Source organism: Venturia canescens, chromosome 8 (genome assembly GCF_019457755.1).
Source record: "Venturia canescens isolate UGA chromosome 8, ASM1945775v1, whole genome shotgun sequence".
Taxonomy (NCBI): domain Eukaryota; kingdom Metazoa; phylum Arthropoda; class Insecta; order Hymenoptera; family Ichneumonidae; genus Venturia; species Venturia canescens.
The window spans coordinates 16,906,826-16,921,179 of NC_057428.1; the positions used below are offsets into that span (position 1 = coordinate 16,906,826).

At 33.4% G+C, this 14,354-nt stretch overlaps 3 protein-coding genes across 6 annotated transcripts; 1 reads left to right on the plus strand and 2 right to left on the minus strand.

Moving 5' to 3' along the window:
• The first annotated feature begins 1 nt into the window (after position 1).
• On the plus strand, positions 2–6,428 carry in (protein inturned). Of its 2 annotated transcripts, none has more exons than XM_043427336.1 (10): positions 2–255; positions 537–843; positions 1,830–2,102; positions 2,185–2,256; positions 2,381–2,637; positions 2,764–3,187; positions 3,311–3,645; positions 3,724–4,052; positions 4,643–4,815; positions 5,209–6,428. In XM_043427336.1, exons 1-10 carry the CDS (start codon positions 98–100, stop codon positions 5,686–5,688), a joined length of 2,808 nt encoding a protein of 935 aa, XP_043283271.1. In that variant the 5' UTR covers positions 2–97; the 3' UTR covers positions 5,689–6,428. The 2 variants fall into 2 exon arrangements, with proteins under 2 accessions (XP_043283271.1, XP_043283272.1); XM_043427337.1 differs by having other exon boundaries at positions 2,393–2,637.
• A 103-nt stretch (positions 6,429–6,531) lies between these two features.
• Positions 6,532–10,543, minus strand: LOC122415323 (F-box only protein 6-like). Of its 3 annotated transcripts, none has more exons than XM_043427350.1 (4): positions 10,375–10,543; positions 8,137–8,701; positions 7,514–7,657; positions 6,532–7,354 (listed from the first exon to the last, which is right to left on the minus strand). In XM_043427350.1, the coding sequence occupies exons 1-4, from the start codon at positions 10,380–10,382 to the stop codon at positions 7,073–7,075; spliced, it is 999 nt and encodes a 332-aa protein (XP_043283285.1). In that variant the 5' UTR covers positions 10,383–10,543; the 3' UTR covers positions 6,532–7,072. The 3 variants fall into 3 exon arrangements, with proteins under 3 accessions (XP_043283285.1, XP_043283287.1, XP_043283286.1); XM_043427352.1 differs by lacking the exon at positions 10,375–10,543 and adding an exon at positions 10,313–10,360; XM_043427351.1 differs by lacking the exon at positions 10,375–10,543 and adding an exon at positions 10,001–10,300.
• A 1,372-nt stretch (positions 10,544–11,915) lies between these two features.
• RpL18A (ribosomal protein L18A) lies at positions 11,916–14,315 on the minus strand. Its single transcript, XM_043427353.1, has 4 exons — positions 14,297–14,315; positions 14,031–14,134; positions 13,345–13,524; positions 11,916–12,349 (listed from the first exon to the last, which is right to left on the minus strand). Exons 2-4 carry the CDS (start codon positions 14,046–14,048, stop codon positions 12,014–12,016), a joined length of 534 nt encoding a protein of 177 aa, XP_043283288.1. The 5' UTR covers positions 14,049–14,134; positions 14,297–14,315; the 3' UTR covers positions 11,916–12,013.
• Positions 14,316–14,354: the final 39 nt, after the last annotated feature.

Below are 14,354 nucleotides of genomic sequence, written 5' to 3' on the forward strand. Positions count from 1 at the left end.
CGAAGCACGTTAGTAATATAACAAATCTCGTGGGAAATCAGCTGTTACGATTCAGCGTCTTCAAAGCTTTACTCCGATTATATAATTTCTAACAAATATGAATGGATCCGAAAATAAAAACTTGTTAAAAAGTCAGGATCGACGGGTCAATCAAATGGCTAATGAAAGTTGCGATAGACGCGACGATGACGACAATGATTGGTGGGCTAGTGATAGCGGATCTAGCACCGGATCTTATTATTCCGATAGCGAAAGGTATATTTGAAAAAATTCATTTTTCACACCAATCGTTTATCAAGGATTTGGCTAATTTGCATTATTTTCTAATCGCATCACTTTTTTTGTTAATTTTATATGAGAAATATTTTTTCGATATAATTATTGCTGAATATTCTTCGATCATTGATCACCAATAAAATATCTTCAACCTCTGAACTTGGTTGAATTCAATTTTAATTTCATTCCATTCACATGCGAATCTACGTTCAATTTTTAAATGAATTAATTCGCATCTTTTTTTTCTCTTATTGTTTCAGTTCGGCAGCCGAATGGGAATCGGAAATAAGTCCAACTGGCGAAGTTTTCTACATAGAATCTCTACCGAAGAGTGGAGAATCTGAGGATAAATCATTGAAAAACGAGTCTGAATCCCCGGTACCGGAGTTAATCAGAAGACGCAGTACAAGAGCTGGAAAATTAATGCGTCTCATTAGACGACGCGAGAGCAAGCGTTACAGCACAAGGGGGAAAAAAACGAAGAATATTAGTGGAGGGAAACACGCTGATGGTAATCAGCACAAAGAGGGAAATGGAAATAAAGAAGTCACTTTTCGTGATTGTCAGGTAATTTCATTTTAATAAAATAGACGAACACTCCATGAACACTTCTATACCAGCAATCAAATTTCACGATATCCTGGATAAAAACGATCCCAATGTCTAATGAGATTTTCGTAAACTTATCACATAATTCTCGAAAATAAAATTGATTAGGAATCAATTGTTTTTATTATAGTTTCATTTGACAGCTCTGATCGGGTTAATAAATAAAAAACACTTTGAGATTTAGTAAAAGTGAATAACAGAAATATGAATTCGTTGCTCGATCAGATGTAAACGCACATAAGTAGTTTGCGGATTTGTGATACAGTATTTAAGTATTTTACGAAATTTTCAAACAATTACGGAGTACGGACAGTTCAATCAAATTTGATCATTTTTAAGTATGCGAAATTTGGAAAAACTTATAGCAAAAGGAAAGGAAAGAGTTTAATCGTGATGGTGCCTCTCCATTTTGGGGAAAATATCATCGGAAGATTGGTAAAAAAATGTATGCCCAGGTTTTTTTCTGAACGAATCGTTCATTCAATATTTTCGGTATTTTCGCCATAAATATTAACAATACTGGATCATCTGCCCGAAATATTTATTTCTATATCACATGAAAATTATGGGCGGAAATTAAATAATAAGTTTGACTTCTTGCAAAAAGAATTTTGTTTCTCTTTTGCGATGGAAAAGATTTAATGTCGATAATTTTTAAACAAATCTACAAACATTTATTCTACAAAGTTAATTTTCGGAGTTTCTGAAGTTTCTAAAATATTATTTTGACATGAACGCATGATTTTTTTTCAAATTTCTTTTATATTTAGAAATATGAAATGTCAAAGCTTCAGCCACATAAAAATTGGACTCGATCTACTTTTCATCTTCGTCGTCGTAACACTATTTATAAAAGCGTAAAAATGTTTGAGTTGTTGAAAGATTTTCATCATTGAATTTAATAATTATCTGAAATTTACTGTGATTTCATTGTTCTCCTCAAGGCCGGTGAGATTAGAGAAGTAACATTGGCGATAGATCCGGAAAAACGTCATAAGCTGGGTCGACGTGCGACGCTTTGCGAGGCTTATTTAGGAATTAGTCCAGGAGACTTTTCCGACAAAATTCGTGTCATGGTCGCAGGTTTTATACCCGATGGCGAGGCAATGAGAAACAAAAACATCAAAATCGGCGACTGGCTAAGAAGCATCAATTCTCGACAAGTTACCTCACAGAATTTGGAACATATACTTTCAGAAATATCGTCGCCAACGACGGTAAGAAAAACTTCGATTGGAAAAAAAATGACGGTTTTCCATGTAATTCGATCACTTTTATGACAATAAACAAAATCCACAGGTTAAACTAGAGTTGCAAAGAGTTGCTGGAGTCGAGGTAACGGCCGAGCCATCTGTGAATAATTTCCCAAAAGTGAGAAACAAAACAGAATTTTATTTCATCATTTCGAGACATCTCGAAAGCAATTTTTCCAGTTTCGTTGTGCTTTTAAATAATTTATGTCATTTTTACCATAAGAAAAATGTTACTTTTCAAGCAATCTCCGAAGGTACGTCGATTGGTAGATAAAGAAGCGAGTAGAGCCTTGATGGAAAGCCTATTTGAAGAACCGTTTGGTGTGATATACTTAAAAACTACGGGTCTTTCGGAAACTGGACCAGAATTGCAAGGGGTCGTGTACACTTATCCACGATCGGAGCTTAAAACAGGAAATAATTATTTGTGCAAAGCCAGAGGTGCGTTCGTGACTCTCAATCACATGTTGCCAGAAATTACGGGATCGACACCACAGACGTAAAAGAAAAAACTTATTAAATAAAGAAAATGAGTTGAAAATTTAATTTAATACAATTTCAAAATTATCTGTTTCATTTCTGTATCTTTTAATTTCTGTTATTTTTTTCTTTGCTTGTTTTTCAGTTCGACTATATTTCACGCTGGTCAACAAGTTTACGTTCTTTATATTCCTCGTGGTGAAGAATTATTTTTAATGGCACTACCGGAATCTTCGTACAGTCTCCAGGAAGCTTGTATGCTCAGTAGAGGCGTCGTTCAAACATTAGAATTCTGTTATCAAAGTTTAACGAAATGTTTCGAGAATGAAGAAAATCATTCATCGCTCGATCATTTCTTCAATCTATTTTTCACCCCTTCTTCAAACGAGATCGATTGCAATGATGTCGTTTCAAAAAGTGCAAACGAGTTGAGTAATTTTTGCAAAAATAACCGTTGCGAATTTGAAACGATTTTTCCCGCCGCTCATTTTATTAAACTGCCACGAGACGCTCAGATTCAAATCGACGCTGCGCTCAATGAAATGGAAGCAATGGATTATCGAGATTGGGTACATTTTTTCGAATTGAAATTGTTCATTGTTTGATCTCAAAATAGAATGTTATTACTTGGATATTAACGTTCAATGCTCAATTACTTTTCACTAGCTCATGCATTTTTTAAATATTTTTAGAACGAGGATCCAATGGACTGCCAAAGATTATACACGATATTGGGAAGTTGTTTATACCACAAAAGTTATCTTCTGGCCTCGCATTTACCTCACGAGGATCTCATCCAAGTGCATTTGTTTCTGCGTCAAAATCGTTTGCTCAATTTGGTAGAAAATGAGGCAACGAAATTGCTCGTCGTGTGGCGACGAGTTTATCCCTTATCTTGTCAAAAAGGGGTGAATAATGAGCCAGAAATGCAAAGCTTTGAGTTCGAGGCAAAATTTTATTTACTCGTAGTTGGATTTGGGCATGAATTATTGGCAGTTATTCTCGAATGTGGAGGCTGCACCGCGGAGTAAACATTTGTTTATTTACTGATAATCACCAATAAAAACCTTAACGAGATTCATAATGCGGTTTGAAATTTTTTCAGAACCAATGACGTAGAAGGTCCAGACATTTTTTACGTCGAAGAAGCACAGGAGACCTTGAAGCACATACAAAAAATTGGGATCTCAACTTTAGCTAATAAATGGGTGTTGGCGAACGCGAGACCGGAAACGATGGATTTCAATGACCGCGAAAGTGTCAAAACCTCGTCGACAATAGCTGAAAACATTTTGGGCCTCATTAAATCGTCTGAGGTCCAAAACTCTTCACCAAGAGCTAGTTCCGGCACTGTGGGACGCAAAAAAACACAGGAAGTCACCTCGATTCTCAAACGACGAAGCCCAGAACAGAGTCCAATTATGTCGGGATCGGGTAACCAAATTTTTTTCTACATTAGTGCACAAGTTGTACGGTCACTTGGGTTCTTCCGAAATTTCGATTGTTTTTTAGTTCCTCTATTCCGACGGAAAATGATCATACGATGGCTACCATAAAATTATGAGAATTGAATCTTCTATTTTTCAAAATTCTAATTTCTCGAGAAAGGCAGTCTCATTGCACTGTGAAATGTTAAGCCGATTAGGGCATCGTGGGTCGCCGGAGACTCGAGCCATTTTTCGTGAATTTTGCGAAGTGGGTATGTTTATGACGAAAAATGAAATATTTGTTTAAATTTTTTTTCAATCTTCATGACATACTTTTAACGTACAAGAAAGGAAGAGTGTTCGCTGAAGGCTCAGCTTTTCAGCAACCCACGATACCAAAAAAGAATAAAATGTCGTAAAATAATGCTTCTCTTCAGAAGATGTTACGAATTGTGCAATTTCTTCGGCGAGAAAAAATTATTTCGAAACAGAATCATATGATAACAGAAGTGTGTGTAATGATACGTTAATTTCCAATTTATTTCAAAGAGAAAGAGAAAAATTTAACAAACTCTCAAAATTTTCCTTTTCCTTTAGTTTCTGTATATTCTCTGCAAACATCAGAAGATTCGATGAGTCAAGGTACGGGAGCAGTGAGTGAAATGAGCGACGAAGCTGCTCCAATATTAGGAAGAAGAGCAACGAGAGAGAGAAACATCGGTTCGTCCAGACATTCCGACGACAGCGATTCGGACGTTGATATGTATAGAGTAAGAATAAAACTGCTCTTACATTAAATTGTTCTGAGAAATAATGAAAAACTCGATTAACAAAAATTCTTCGTGCAACGTGTAAAATTAATGAATAATTGTTGAGTTTACAAAAGTGAATTGCTATTCATTTCCGGAATACAAGACAATAATAAATTAAATACGTTGAACAATGATGAATTGATTAATCCATCAATGATGGAGTAGTATTCAGAATTCATAGGTATTTGTGGTAATAGATGCGAGTTATTGCTAAAAAAATGCAAATTAGCCCGAAAAATTTCGAATAATTGATAAAGCGTTGATTTTTAATCAACTTAATTTTCACCCATGTAAAGAAGCTGTAGGACTTGATGCATTAATTTGTTATTCTTTTTCTTAAATATTTTTTAGAACGATAGCCAGATGAGTACAATGGATATTTCGGATATTCGTGAGAATCTTTTAAACCAGGCAGAATATATAGTACCAACGAAGTTGACAGCAGGGGAAAAAAATTGTTTACTTCACTACGTGCATCTCGACGTCCTCGAAGGTTTACTTTTGTCCTCGAGAACGATCGAAAATCCAATGAAGAATGAAAAAATCGTGAAAAACTTTAATCGTTACGCGCACGCGATTCACAAATTGTTGGATAATACGGTTCGTTTCAAGAAAATAGTGAACGAGGATGTGGACAAAACGTTGATGAACAAAAATCTTATTGCAATTAAAGAACACGGTGTGCTGTTTGATTTTGAAAATACGAGTTATTGGGTCGTCGGCAGATTGTACGCCGCACCCGAACCCAAAGAATTTTATGTTTGTTATGAGGATTCCGTGCCTCAAAATATCGTCGAAATGGCTTTCAAACTCAATGCTTCCTGGAACTAGCCATTTCGTGCGGAATCCAACACATAAACAAACAATACGGAAACATAAAATAAATTAATAATTTTTTTTCAAGAATCTTTCATTTTGAAATTATAAAGTGACAATAAAATGTAAGATAAGTTATAAATTGCTAAAAATTAAGTCAAAAACTCCACAGATTATTTATACATCTTCAACGATTTACTGCGCATGTCCGGTTCGAGATTCTTTTCCTGTTTGCTCAATATTTTTAATGTTAATTAAGTTAAATTAAGGTAGTAAATTAGTAATCCTTTTCATATTTCCTACACATTATCTTTAGCCGAATAACCCTAAAATTATACTTTGGGTGTGGTTACGTTTGGGCGAGAATTGAACTTGGAGACGAGGACCGTAAAAAATTTTTAGAAAACCCACTCATTTTGTAAGGCCTCGCGCGTCATAACGGATTGACAAACAGAATTTTTTAAAAACAATTGTCCATGAATTAGTCTGGGGATTTTCTTTTATCATGGTAAATCAATTTCTTGATTTTTTGTATACTTGTAAAACTTTTCGCTAAAACGTCAAACAATTTGGAAACTTTTCTTTATAGATGCAAATAATACGTTGAAAACTGTTTGAAATCATTGTGATATTCAATGTTTATAAAGTTTCAAAGAAGGCTAGATTTTTTTTTATTTGTATCGAAAAATTCCAACTTCTGATCAACGAAATTTATGACTGTGGAATAAATGAACTTCGTAATAATTATTCGTTACTTTTAACGCAGCCACAGTTGAAATTGCCCAAGCAATTTTTTGTTGGTGTAACTTTGGTTTATTTCACGAAAGCGCATACTTCAGAGTTCAAATGCAAGCTATATATAGAGAAATAATTTATTTACAAACGGCATTTTTAATTTGTAATTTTTTGACATAATAAACAAACTGCTAACAAAAATATTGCAAAAATATGAAAAATTTACGGTCAAATTTCATTGTTAAAAGCATTCCTACAAAAAATGCCTTTTAACTTTTAATTATAGTACGCAATATAGCATTTTTTTACTCGTACAAATAACAATATTAAGCAACAACCCCAATGCGATATCAACGTCAAAAATTTCTTTTTTATAAATCGGGCCAAAATTTTTTCCGAGTTCTGTTTTTTAATCGTAGAAATACGTAAACAACCATCAGCGCATGAAGAAAAAAATGTACACAATTTTGGAACACGCGCGCACACACACACACACACACACACGCGCACGCCCACTCGATCAATCCACGAAAAGAATACACCGAAGACCCGCTTCGATTTGGTGTATATGAATATAACATGTATATATGTTTTCCTCTGTTTCCATAAATTTTACCGTTATCATTAATGCCTTCGGTAACCGTTCATCGTTTGCGAATGTCCATTAATCTATTTCATCTATTTCTAAGCTTGGTCTTCTCGAAAAACTATTTTGATTTTGAGAATTACGATGATGATGATAAGTATTAGACTCATTCTCAGGAACGCCCGTTTTACAGTCAACTTTGATCGAATCGGAATTATGTGCTTCAGGTAATTTAATCACTATCGAGGCCCTCGTCATTTTGCTGCCGTAGTGACCGGCCCAAAACAAATTGTCTGATCCAGCATGTTGGAAGATTATTTGTTCCAAACCTGGACCGTAATTCCGGAACTCGTGTTTCATCTGTTAATCCAATTTTTCATAAATTAAAGGTCGAATAAATATTGGAATATGAGTCATATCTTTATATTGCTCAAAAATCGCTATGGAATCAATCATTTTTCAATATCACAAATGTTTTTCAAGATCGTATTAAGTTCCATGTTTAAAAAAAATACGTACTTGATGCCACGTGTCTTGCAGATTATTTTCTATTGATCTCTGAAATTCGAACGAATCCAAAACTTTTTTCTTCTTGCCGATTAACTTAACGATGCACTCGTAAGTCGCTGGACAATCCCACCGGCTGCTGTACCATTCGCTAACCTTCGAATAGAACCAAAAAGACTATTCATTCTCGTAAATATAATTATTGTAAATGAAAACGTAGCATGATGTGAAAAAACTTCTCGAATGGTGGAAATGTGGATTCAAGACATTATGAAAAAATGTTAACTTCGAACCAACAAAATTTTCAATTAATTCTCGAAATCTCCAATTTCACTGTAGTCGATTAAAAACTAAACTGTTTTCAAGCTACTTTAATATTTTGAAGAGGTGTTAAATAGAAAATAGACATCATCTCAATTTGAGATAAGTTATTTTTCATCTAAGCTTTTTCCATTGTTCAGAAGAGTTATGTTGTGATAGAAATAATAATTCCACATATACAAATGGAGAGTGATAACTGTTGAAAGAATAGTTGATCATATTAAATTACAAGCTTTTACCAAGTTATTGTAGATTTAAGCTTACTGCAAGGGCTAATTATTAAAAAGAAAAACAAGAAATTATTTTCATCATACCACAATGGGTGGTTGCAGTACGTCAAGTAATTGCGGGGTGAGTCCTTCGTCGGCCAACTTGACGACTTGTTGCTTTCTGCAGGTGTAATAAGAGGTTACAAAACAATGTTGTTTTTCACCACTACCAGCAATTTCGCTCGGCAGAGCTGGAACTCCGAGTGGTGGACACTCAACTTTCCAGTGATCACCGCCCTGGCACAGGATTTTCCAATGTTTGTCTACACCGTTTTCACCCGAATGATTTTTCAGAAGATTACGATCGAATGGTTGTTTTTTGCAAATTACATAAAACAATTGCCAAGGTACATTCTTCAACATTTTCAAAGAACGACCTAACGTTAGTTCGGCTTTTTTTCTCCACACGTAGGTTTCCATCAAGGCCTTCCATCTCTTGCAAACAAGTTGACTACTCAATAACGATTTGTGATCCACCCAACAAAGAATCTCTGTTATGAGTTCTTGCGGCAAATATTTTTCTCCTAATATCAAACCATTATTGCCGTCCTCGTCTTCAATTTGAGGCACATTCTCCTCCATGGTTCCTTCGAGAATTTGACCCATGAGGCTTCAATAAAAACAGGAAGAGAACACATAAGCATATCAGTCAACTTAAAATGAAATGTATAAAAAATTATAGAAATTCAACTTATAATTATTGATATATTTATTAATATATACATTGGCGTCCTTTTTCAATCCACAATCGATCAGTTTTATTGTTAATAGTCAATGTGTGAATGGAAAAAAAAAAAGAAAAATAATGGAAGGAACAAGCTGTGAATACGATCACCTAAATGTTTGAAATTTAAAAATAGACTTAGTTTTCATAAATTTTTAATGAAAATTTTTCAAATTTAAGCGGATGAGTCATAAAGTGATTTCATTTGGTATGAATCATTGGCTATATGACTCAACTTGACGGACATACTATTACAAAGCTAAAATGAAAATTTAATTAAATTGTTATTTGTTTTTAAATGTAAGATTATATATAGATTGGAAAATTTTGATAAATATACTATTCCATTGTGTTTCAACACTACCATCGCAAATAAAAAAAGAGCAGTGAAGAGATACTTTGAAATTGAAGAATTATCTCGAATTTATTGGAGTCACATTGAGATATTATGACGTCTGGTAGGTGGTATCAAAAAGTAAAATCAGTTCTCGTTTGCCAAACAAAAAGTTTGGATAACTTGTAAAATATCCTGATATTATTCACTGTTATATTTTATGCAAATATGAAAACTTATAAAGTAATAGGATAAAAAATGTCTAGTATCAAGTTCTGCGATACAATGATAGTATATCCATATCTTTTGATACATACTTTTACTTTCTCACATTATACTCAAACAAATCCCTCAAATTAAAGCTTCAAGATCTTAGTTTTTCATGAAAAATTTTTGTTTAGATAGGTTTATAATTGGGAATTATATTTCAGATGTGTACAAAACTTTCAAAATTATTGCAAGAGATGGAAAAATTTTTATTGTTCCCAAGTAGAAAAGGAGCTACCGAATTTTTGGTATTGTCTTTGAGAACTGTCAATAAATACATGAAACACTTGAACGCATGAAACTTGTTGACTGTTGTGAATAAAACAAAACTTTGAATAATGCCAGGAGACAGCTACCTCAAATATTCTGTAGGTATATTTACTGTGTCTCGATATTAAAAGTGAATTCCGTTTCAATTATTCCAAAGTTCCCAAAGCAACAATGTTAAAAAAAAAACTGTAAAAGCGTTAGTATAAATGCACTCGAACACAACGATTTTCATGGCATTAATATATTTGACCTTAACCTAGAATGGAAGTTTTTATTCCAAATCGAAAGCAGCTTAATAACACAAATAAACATACCGTTAGTTATAGCAAGTAATGGACGGTGTTGAATTTGTGAAAATCTACGTTCAACGATAAGTTGACAATCAAAATACGTGAAAATGATTAACCTAGAATTCGAAGTGTGAATAATTGTCAATAGATCGCACGCGATTGTCGCGATTACGTGTGTTACGACAAGTTACGACCAGTTACGATAATGTTACGAAAATAGGATGCACGGCATAAACGTCAAACAACTTTTATTGTAGACCGGTTTTGCATGTTTCGATGCACGATATACCCCGAACGTGTTCGGAAACAGAAAACGTCACCAAAAAATACACTCACAGAAGGAAATAAAAATCTGATAAAATGTCAAAACAAACATAGCGAGAAATTGCATAACTTACACTGACATGGTTGACAGTTGACAGCGACGACTACGATGTAACCGACTCTCGAATGTTCGATTTTTTTATGACACACTTTTCTATTGGACAAGTTTGGTCTTGTAATTTTGTGTATGATGTGTTGAATCAAGCCAGCTGATGATACCACGATGAGTCATGAAGAGTGACTATATATATGAAGTAATAAAGCGTATGAATCCGGAATCCGAAATATTCCCCATCAAAACATCACTCAAATACGTATGTTCTGTGGTATGAATTGAAAAAATGCGGAGGTTTTCTCAATTTCTCAAAACCACCTCATACTATACATTTGTTTTTCTTCATACATAATTTTTTACATATTAGGGTATAAATTTTTTCTATGATGGCCTACGTTTTAAGAATTCTTAGCATTTTCAAAGGTATATTGATGTATATGGTCAAGGCCGAAGTAAAATTCGTTCTAGTTGATTCGTTTTGAAATAGAATCCTTGTATACATATATTAGGAAGATATTCATTGAGAAAGGGTGATAAAAGTGTATTGAAATAGGTTAGAATTCGTTGAAGAATGTAAGAAGCTTAGAACCTTTATGAGCATACAGAGATTCTACAAATTGTTTCAATTAATCACCTGATCATTAAATACTATACAATCGTGTGAAAGAACTGGAGAAAGATGAAACAAACTCCATCAATTTGAAATAATAGATTTATGTATAAGGCAAATAATTCACGAACATTTGCATTTCAATTTTTTAATTAAAAGAATCTCATCAATAGAATAACTTTTTAAAGATATTACATAAGGGTCAAGGGATGCGGTAGCAGCTTGACACCAAGTATTAAAAATAATTAAAAGAAAAATTTTAAAAAATGAAAATAAAAAAACATGGTCAGCTTTATCAATTCGGTCAATGAAGATAGGTGAGAAGAGAATTTTGTATTCATCATTAGTACTTCAATACGAGCGCAGTGACTGGATTTCAAAAAACAATTAAATTTTTTTTCATCGAAGAAAAAAATTAGCAGAATAAAAATTCATACATTACCCTTGAGGAAACTCCATAGATTTTAACATTGTGCTTGACACACATTTAGCTTTTAACACACTAGATGCAATCCCAGAAATCGATAATTTAATTAGCGATCTTTTTTATATTCCAATATTCCAAGCTAAATTTGTATTCAATCTGAATCATTAAGCTTTATAAAAAAAAAAATACATTTTTCATTAGAACTATGTTGATATTTTTTTGATGAGTGAGCAGTTTCTGCTCATTCAGATGCTTTTTACGTTCCTTTAAAAATAGATACACCTTTTTTTTGACAATTCAAGAAAAAGATCGTATAAAAGAGTTGTTTTTAAAATTCAAGCCTTTATGCAAAATATCTCGAACGATGGAATACATGAAGATTTATGAATTCAAAAAATTATGGAATAAAACTATTCATTTTTGACAAAAAATGAAAAAGAAAATTTTTCAACAAACTCTTCGGGTAAGAGCCTTTTATTAATAATGTATAAGAATAAAAGAATAGGTCTTGAAAAAAAGACACTTTTATTTTATGACCCAGCGTATATTTCCTTCAACTCGAAGATATCCCAAGAATACAATGTATCGTTGAAAAAGAGAACAAATCTCGTAAGTAGTTGTTTAGAGGAAGAAAGTACGGGGCTTGCGTACGCTGAATAGTGGCATACGGTTGCGATGTTGGATGCGTTTTGGCAGGGGGAATCGGATCTTTGAATCGTGGAATTGTTTGACTTGGGGCCTGCGGCAGTTAGCAGCTTTAACAACTTCCACCTTGATTATTTGGATGGAGTGGGCACGCGCTCGATGACGAGCTCCCATGTCCCTGTAACACTGAGTTACCGCTCCGCTCACAGAAAGATCACGGTACTCTCTGTACATGTTGTGAGTTCCCGATCTAGAATCGTATCTCAACCAGATACCGAAGTTCTTGATTTTCGTTGGGGTGGTCTCCGTTATCTGGAAACGAATAAGAAAATTAGAAACTTCATAGACGGTTTTCAATAACTTTTTTTTATACAGTATCCAGAGATTAATTTTTCAAATTGGTTTCATCCTTCAGACAATATTGAATATCGGAACTTCAAATGGGAAAATCTCCCTTACTTTTGAAACAGGAAGGACTTGCTATTGCTATTACTTGCACTTTGATCTGCCACTTCATTCACCGATCTCTTTCAACACGCTACTGCCCCTATGTGTAACGCATGCTAAACCCAACTAACGATAAAACACATAATAAAATGCCCCAAGTTTCACCATCTGTGATGAAGCTTGGGACTCCTGAACATGAAAAGAATGTCTTCAAAATAATGACAATGCACAAAAAACCCTCAAGTTCTTTAACAAGCCGTTATGTATATAATTATGTATGGTTGCTAATTATCACTAGATGTAGATGCGACCATTGAAACAAAGAAAAAAAACCATTGAATATTTATTTCATTATATTTATTATATTATATCCATTGCAATTTTTAATATTATTCATAAAGTATAAATTATTTATTTTTGATAAATATATAAGAAATAATAACTGTATTGAAATCAAAATTTATTATTTGGATAGAACAATGCTCATTTGTTTAACAATCTCATCCTCACAGGTTAAAGCTGGTAATACTTAGTCGAGTTTGAAAGACCCGTTCAATAATATTTGTAGATCCAAACGATTATTTAATTCAAATACCCACTTTACATATTCAATACTAATCAATTTCTATACTTCGCAATGATTGGAATAGAAATCTTTCGCATATTGAAATAATATCCATATTTAGAAACAGTGGTTGTACAAACCATTGTATTTATAAGTTGGTTTTCTCAAACTATGTACATAGCATATAAAATATATGCACTTTTAGAATGCTCGGTAACATATTTTCTTAACTAATACAAACAAAATATTATATTTTAAAAATTTATTTAGTCAATAATTAAATTGATATATTTACCTGTTTTAGCGAAACAATTTCACCGGTAGTTTTCTTGAACTTTCTCAACTGTCTCAAAAAATACCAAAAACGAGATTTTGCTACGATGGCATCAGGAGCAAATATCCTCATTTTGTAGAGAGGAGTAGTTTTCTCCTTCTCGGTGGGGAGCTTGCGCCCAATCACCTCGTATTCCTTCAACTGTTGACAAAAAATTATGAATTTAAACATCTGTAAAATTAATTAAATAACGAAGAATTTGATGAAGGACTGTATTTGAATTAAAAATCGTAGTAATACTGAGATTCAGGGGCTATGTCGTGAAAAAAAATACACTCGGTGATGTGTCGTCAAATTGTCAATGTAAGAAAATAGGTTATGTCCCACTTGGAGGGTTTGCGATCAGAACCAATATCGCTATAGTTTCGTAGAAAAAAAAATAATGAGCGTTGAGGGGTAATAAGACATTGTTTTTGATAAAAATATTGGCATAGATTGTTTAAAAATTGGAAATCCATTTCTTCAGAAAAAACACATGGACAGACAGCCATGCCGTCAGCGTAACCTTAAAAAATGTCGTTACGATCTTTTTAACTCATATGGGATTTTGAATGTTAGGATGATTAATGAAAATATACACATTTTCTACAATGCTATTATCAATTTATATATAATAATTACATAGTTTTCACAATAAATTCACTTACTTCACCCTTTGCTTTCATCGTTTCGTTGTGTCCTACGCAAAGTGGAACCGGAAAAAGAGAGCGCCACGAGGGTTCAGCGGCGGAAATATCCAAACGACGCGATCCTCGAGGAGAAGTGAAAATGAACGTTTGAACGTGAAAAAGTGTCAATGGCGGGAAAACGAAAATAGAAATGATATAGAATAATAGGAATAATCGACAATTATAAGAATAATAGAAATTTTTGAAACGTCGATCATGAGAATGAACGTTGCAAATATACTTACTATATTATTCTGCGACAGTCAATTTCGATGTGATCCAAATTAATCCAATTTCGGATTT

Coding starts and splice junctions, on each gene's coding strand:
- in (XM_043427336.1), top strand. CDS start 98: ATGAATGGATCCGAAAATAAAAACTTGTTAAAAAGTCAGGATCGACGG. Junction 2,257..2,380: donor CTGTGAATAATTTCCCAAAA/GTGAGAAACAAA, acceptor TTACTTTTCAAG/CAATCTCCGAAGGTACGTCG. Junction 3,646..3,723: donor TGTGGAGGCTGCACCGCGGA/GTAAACATTTGT, acceptor AAATTTTTTCAG/AACCAATGACGTAGAAGGTC.
- LOC122415323 (XM_043427350.1), bottom strand. Junction 7,658..8,136: donor TACTGCAACCACCCATTGTG/GTATGATGAAAA, acceptor TTCTATTCGAAG/GTTAGCGAATGGTACAGCAG. Junction 7,355..7,513: donor TGCAAGACACGTGGCATCAA/GTACGTATTTTT, acceptor TTGGATTAACAG/ATGAAACACGAGTTCCGGAA.
- RpL18A (XM_043427353.1), bottom strand. Junction 12,350..13,344: donor AAATTGTTTCGCTAAAACAG/GTAAATATATCA, acceptor ATTCGTTTCCAG/ATAACGGAGACCACCCCAAC.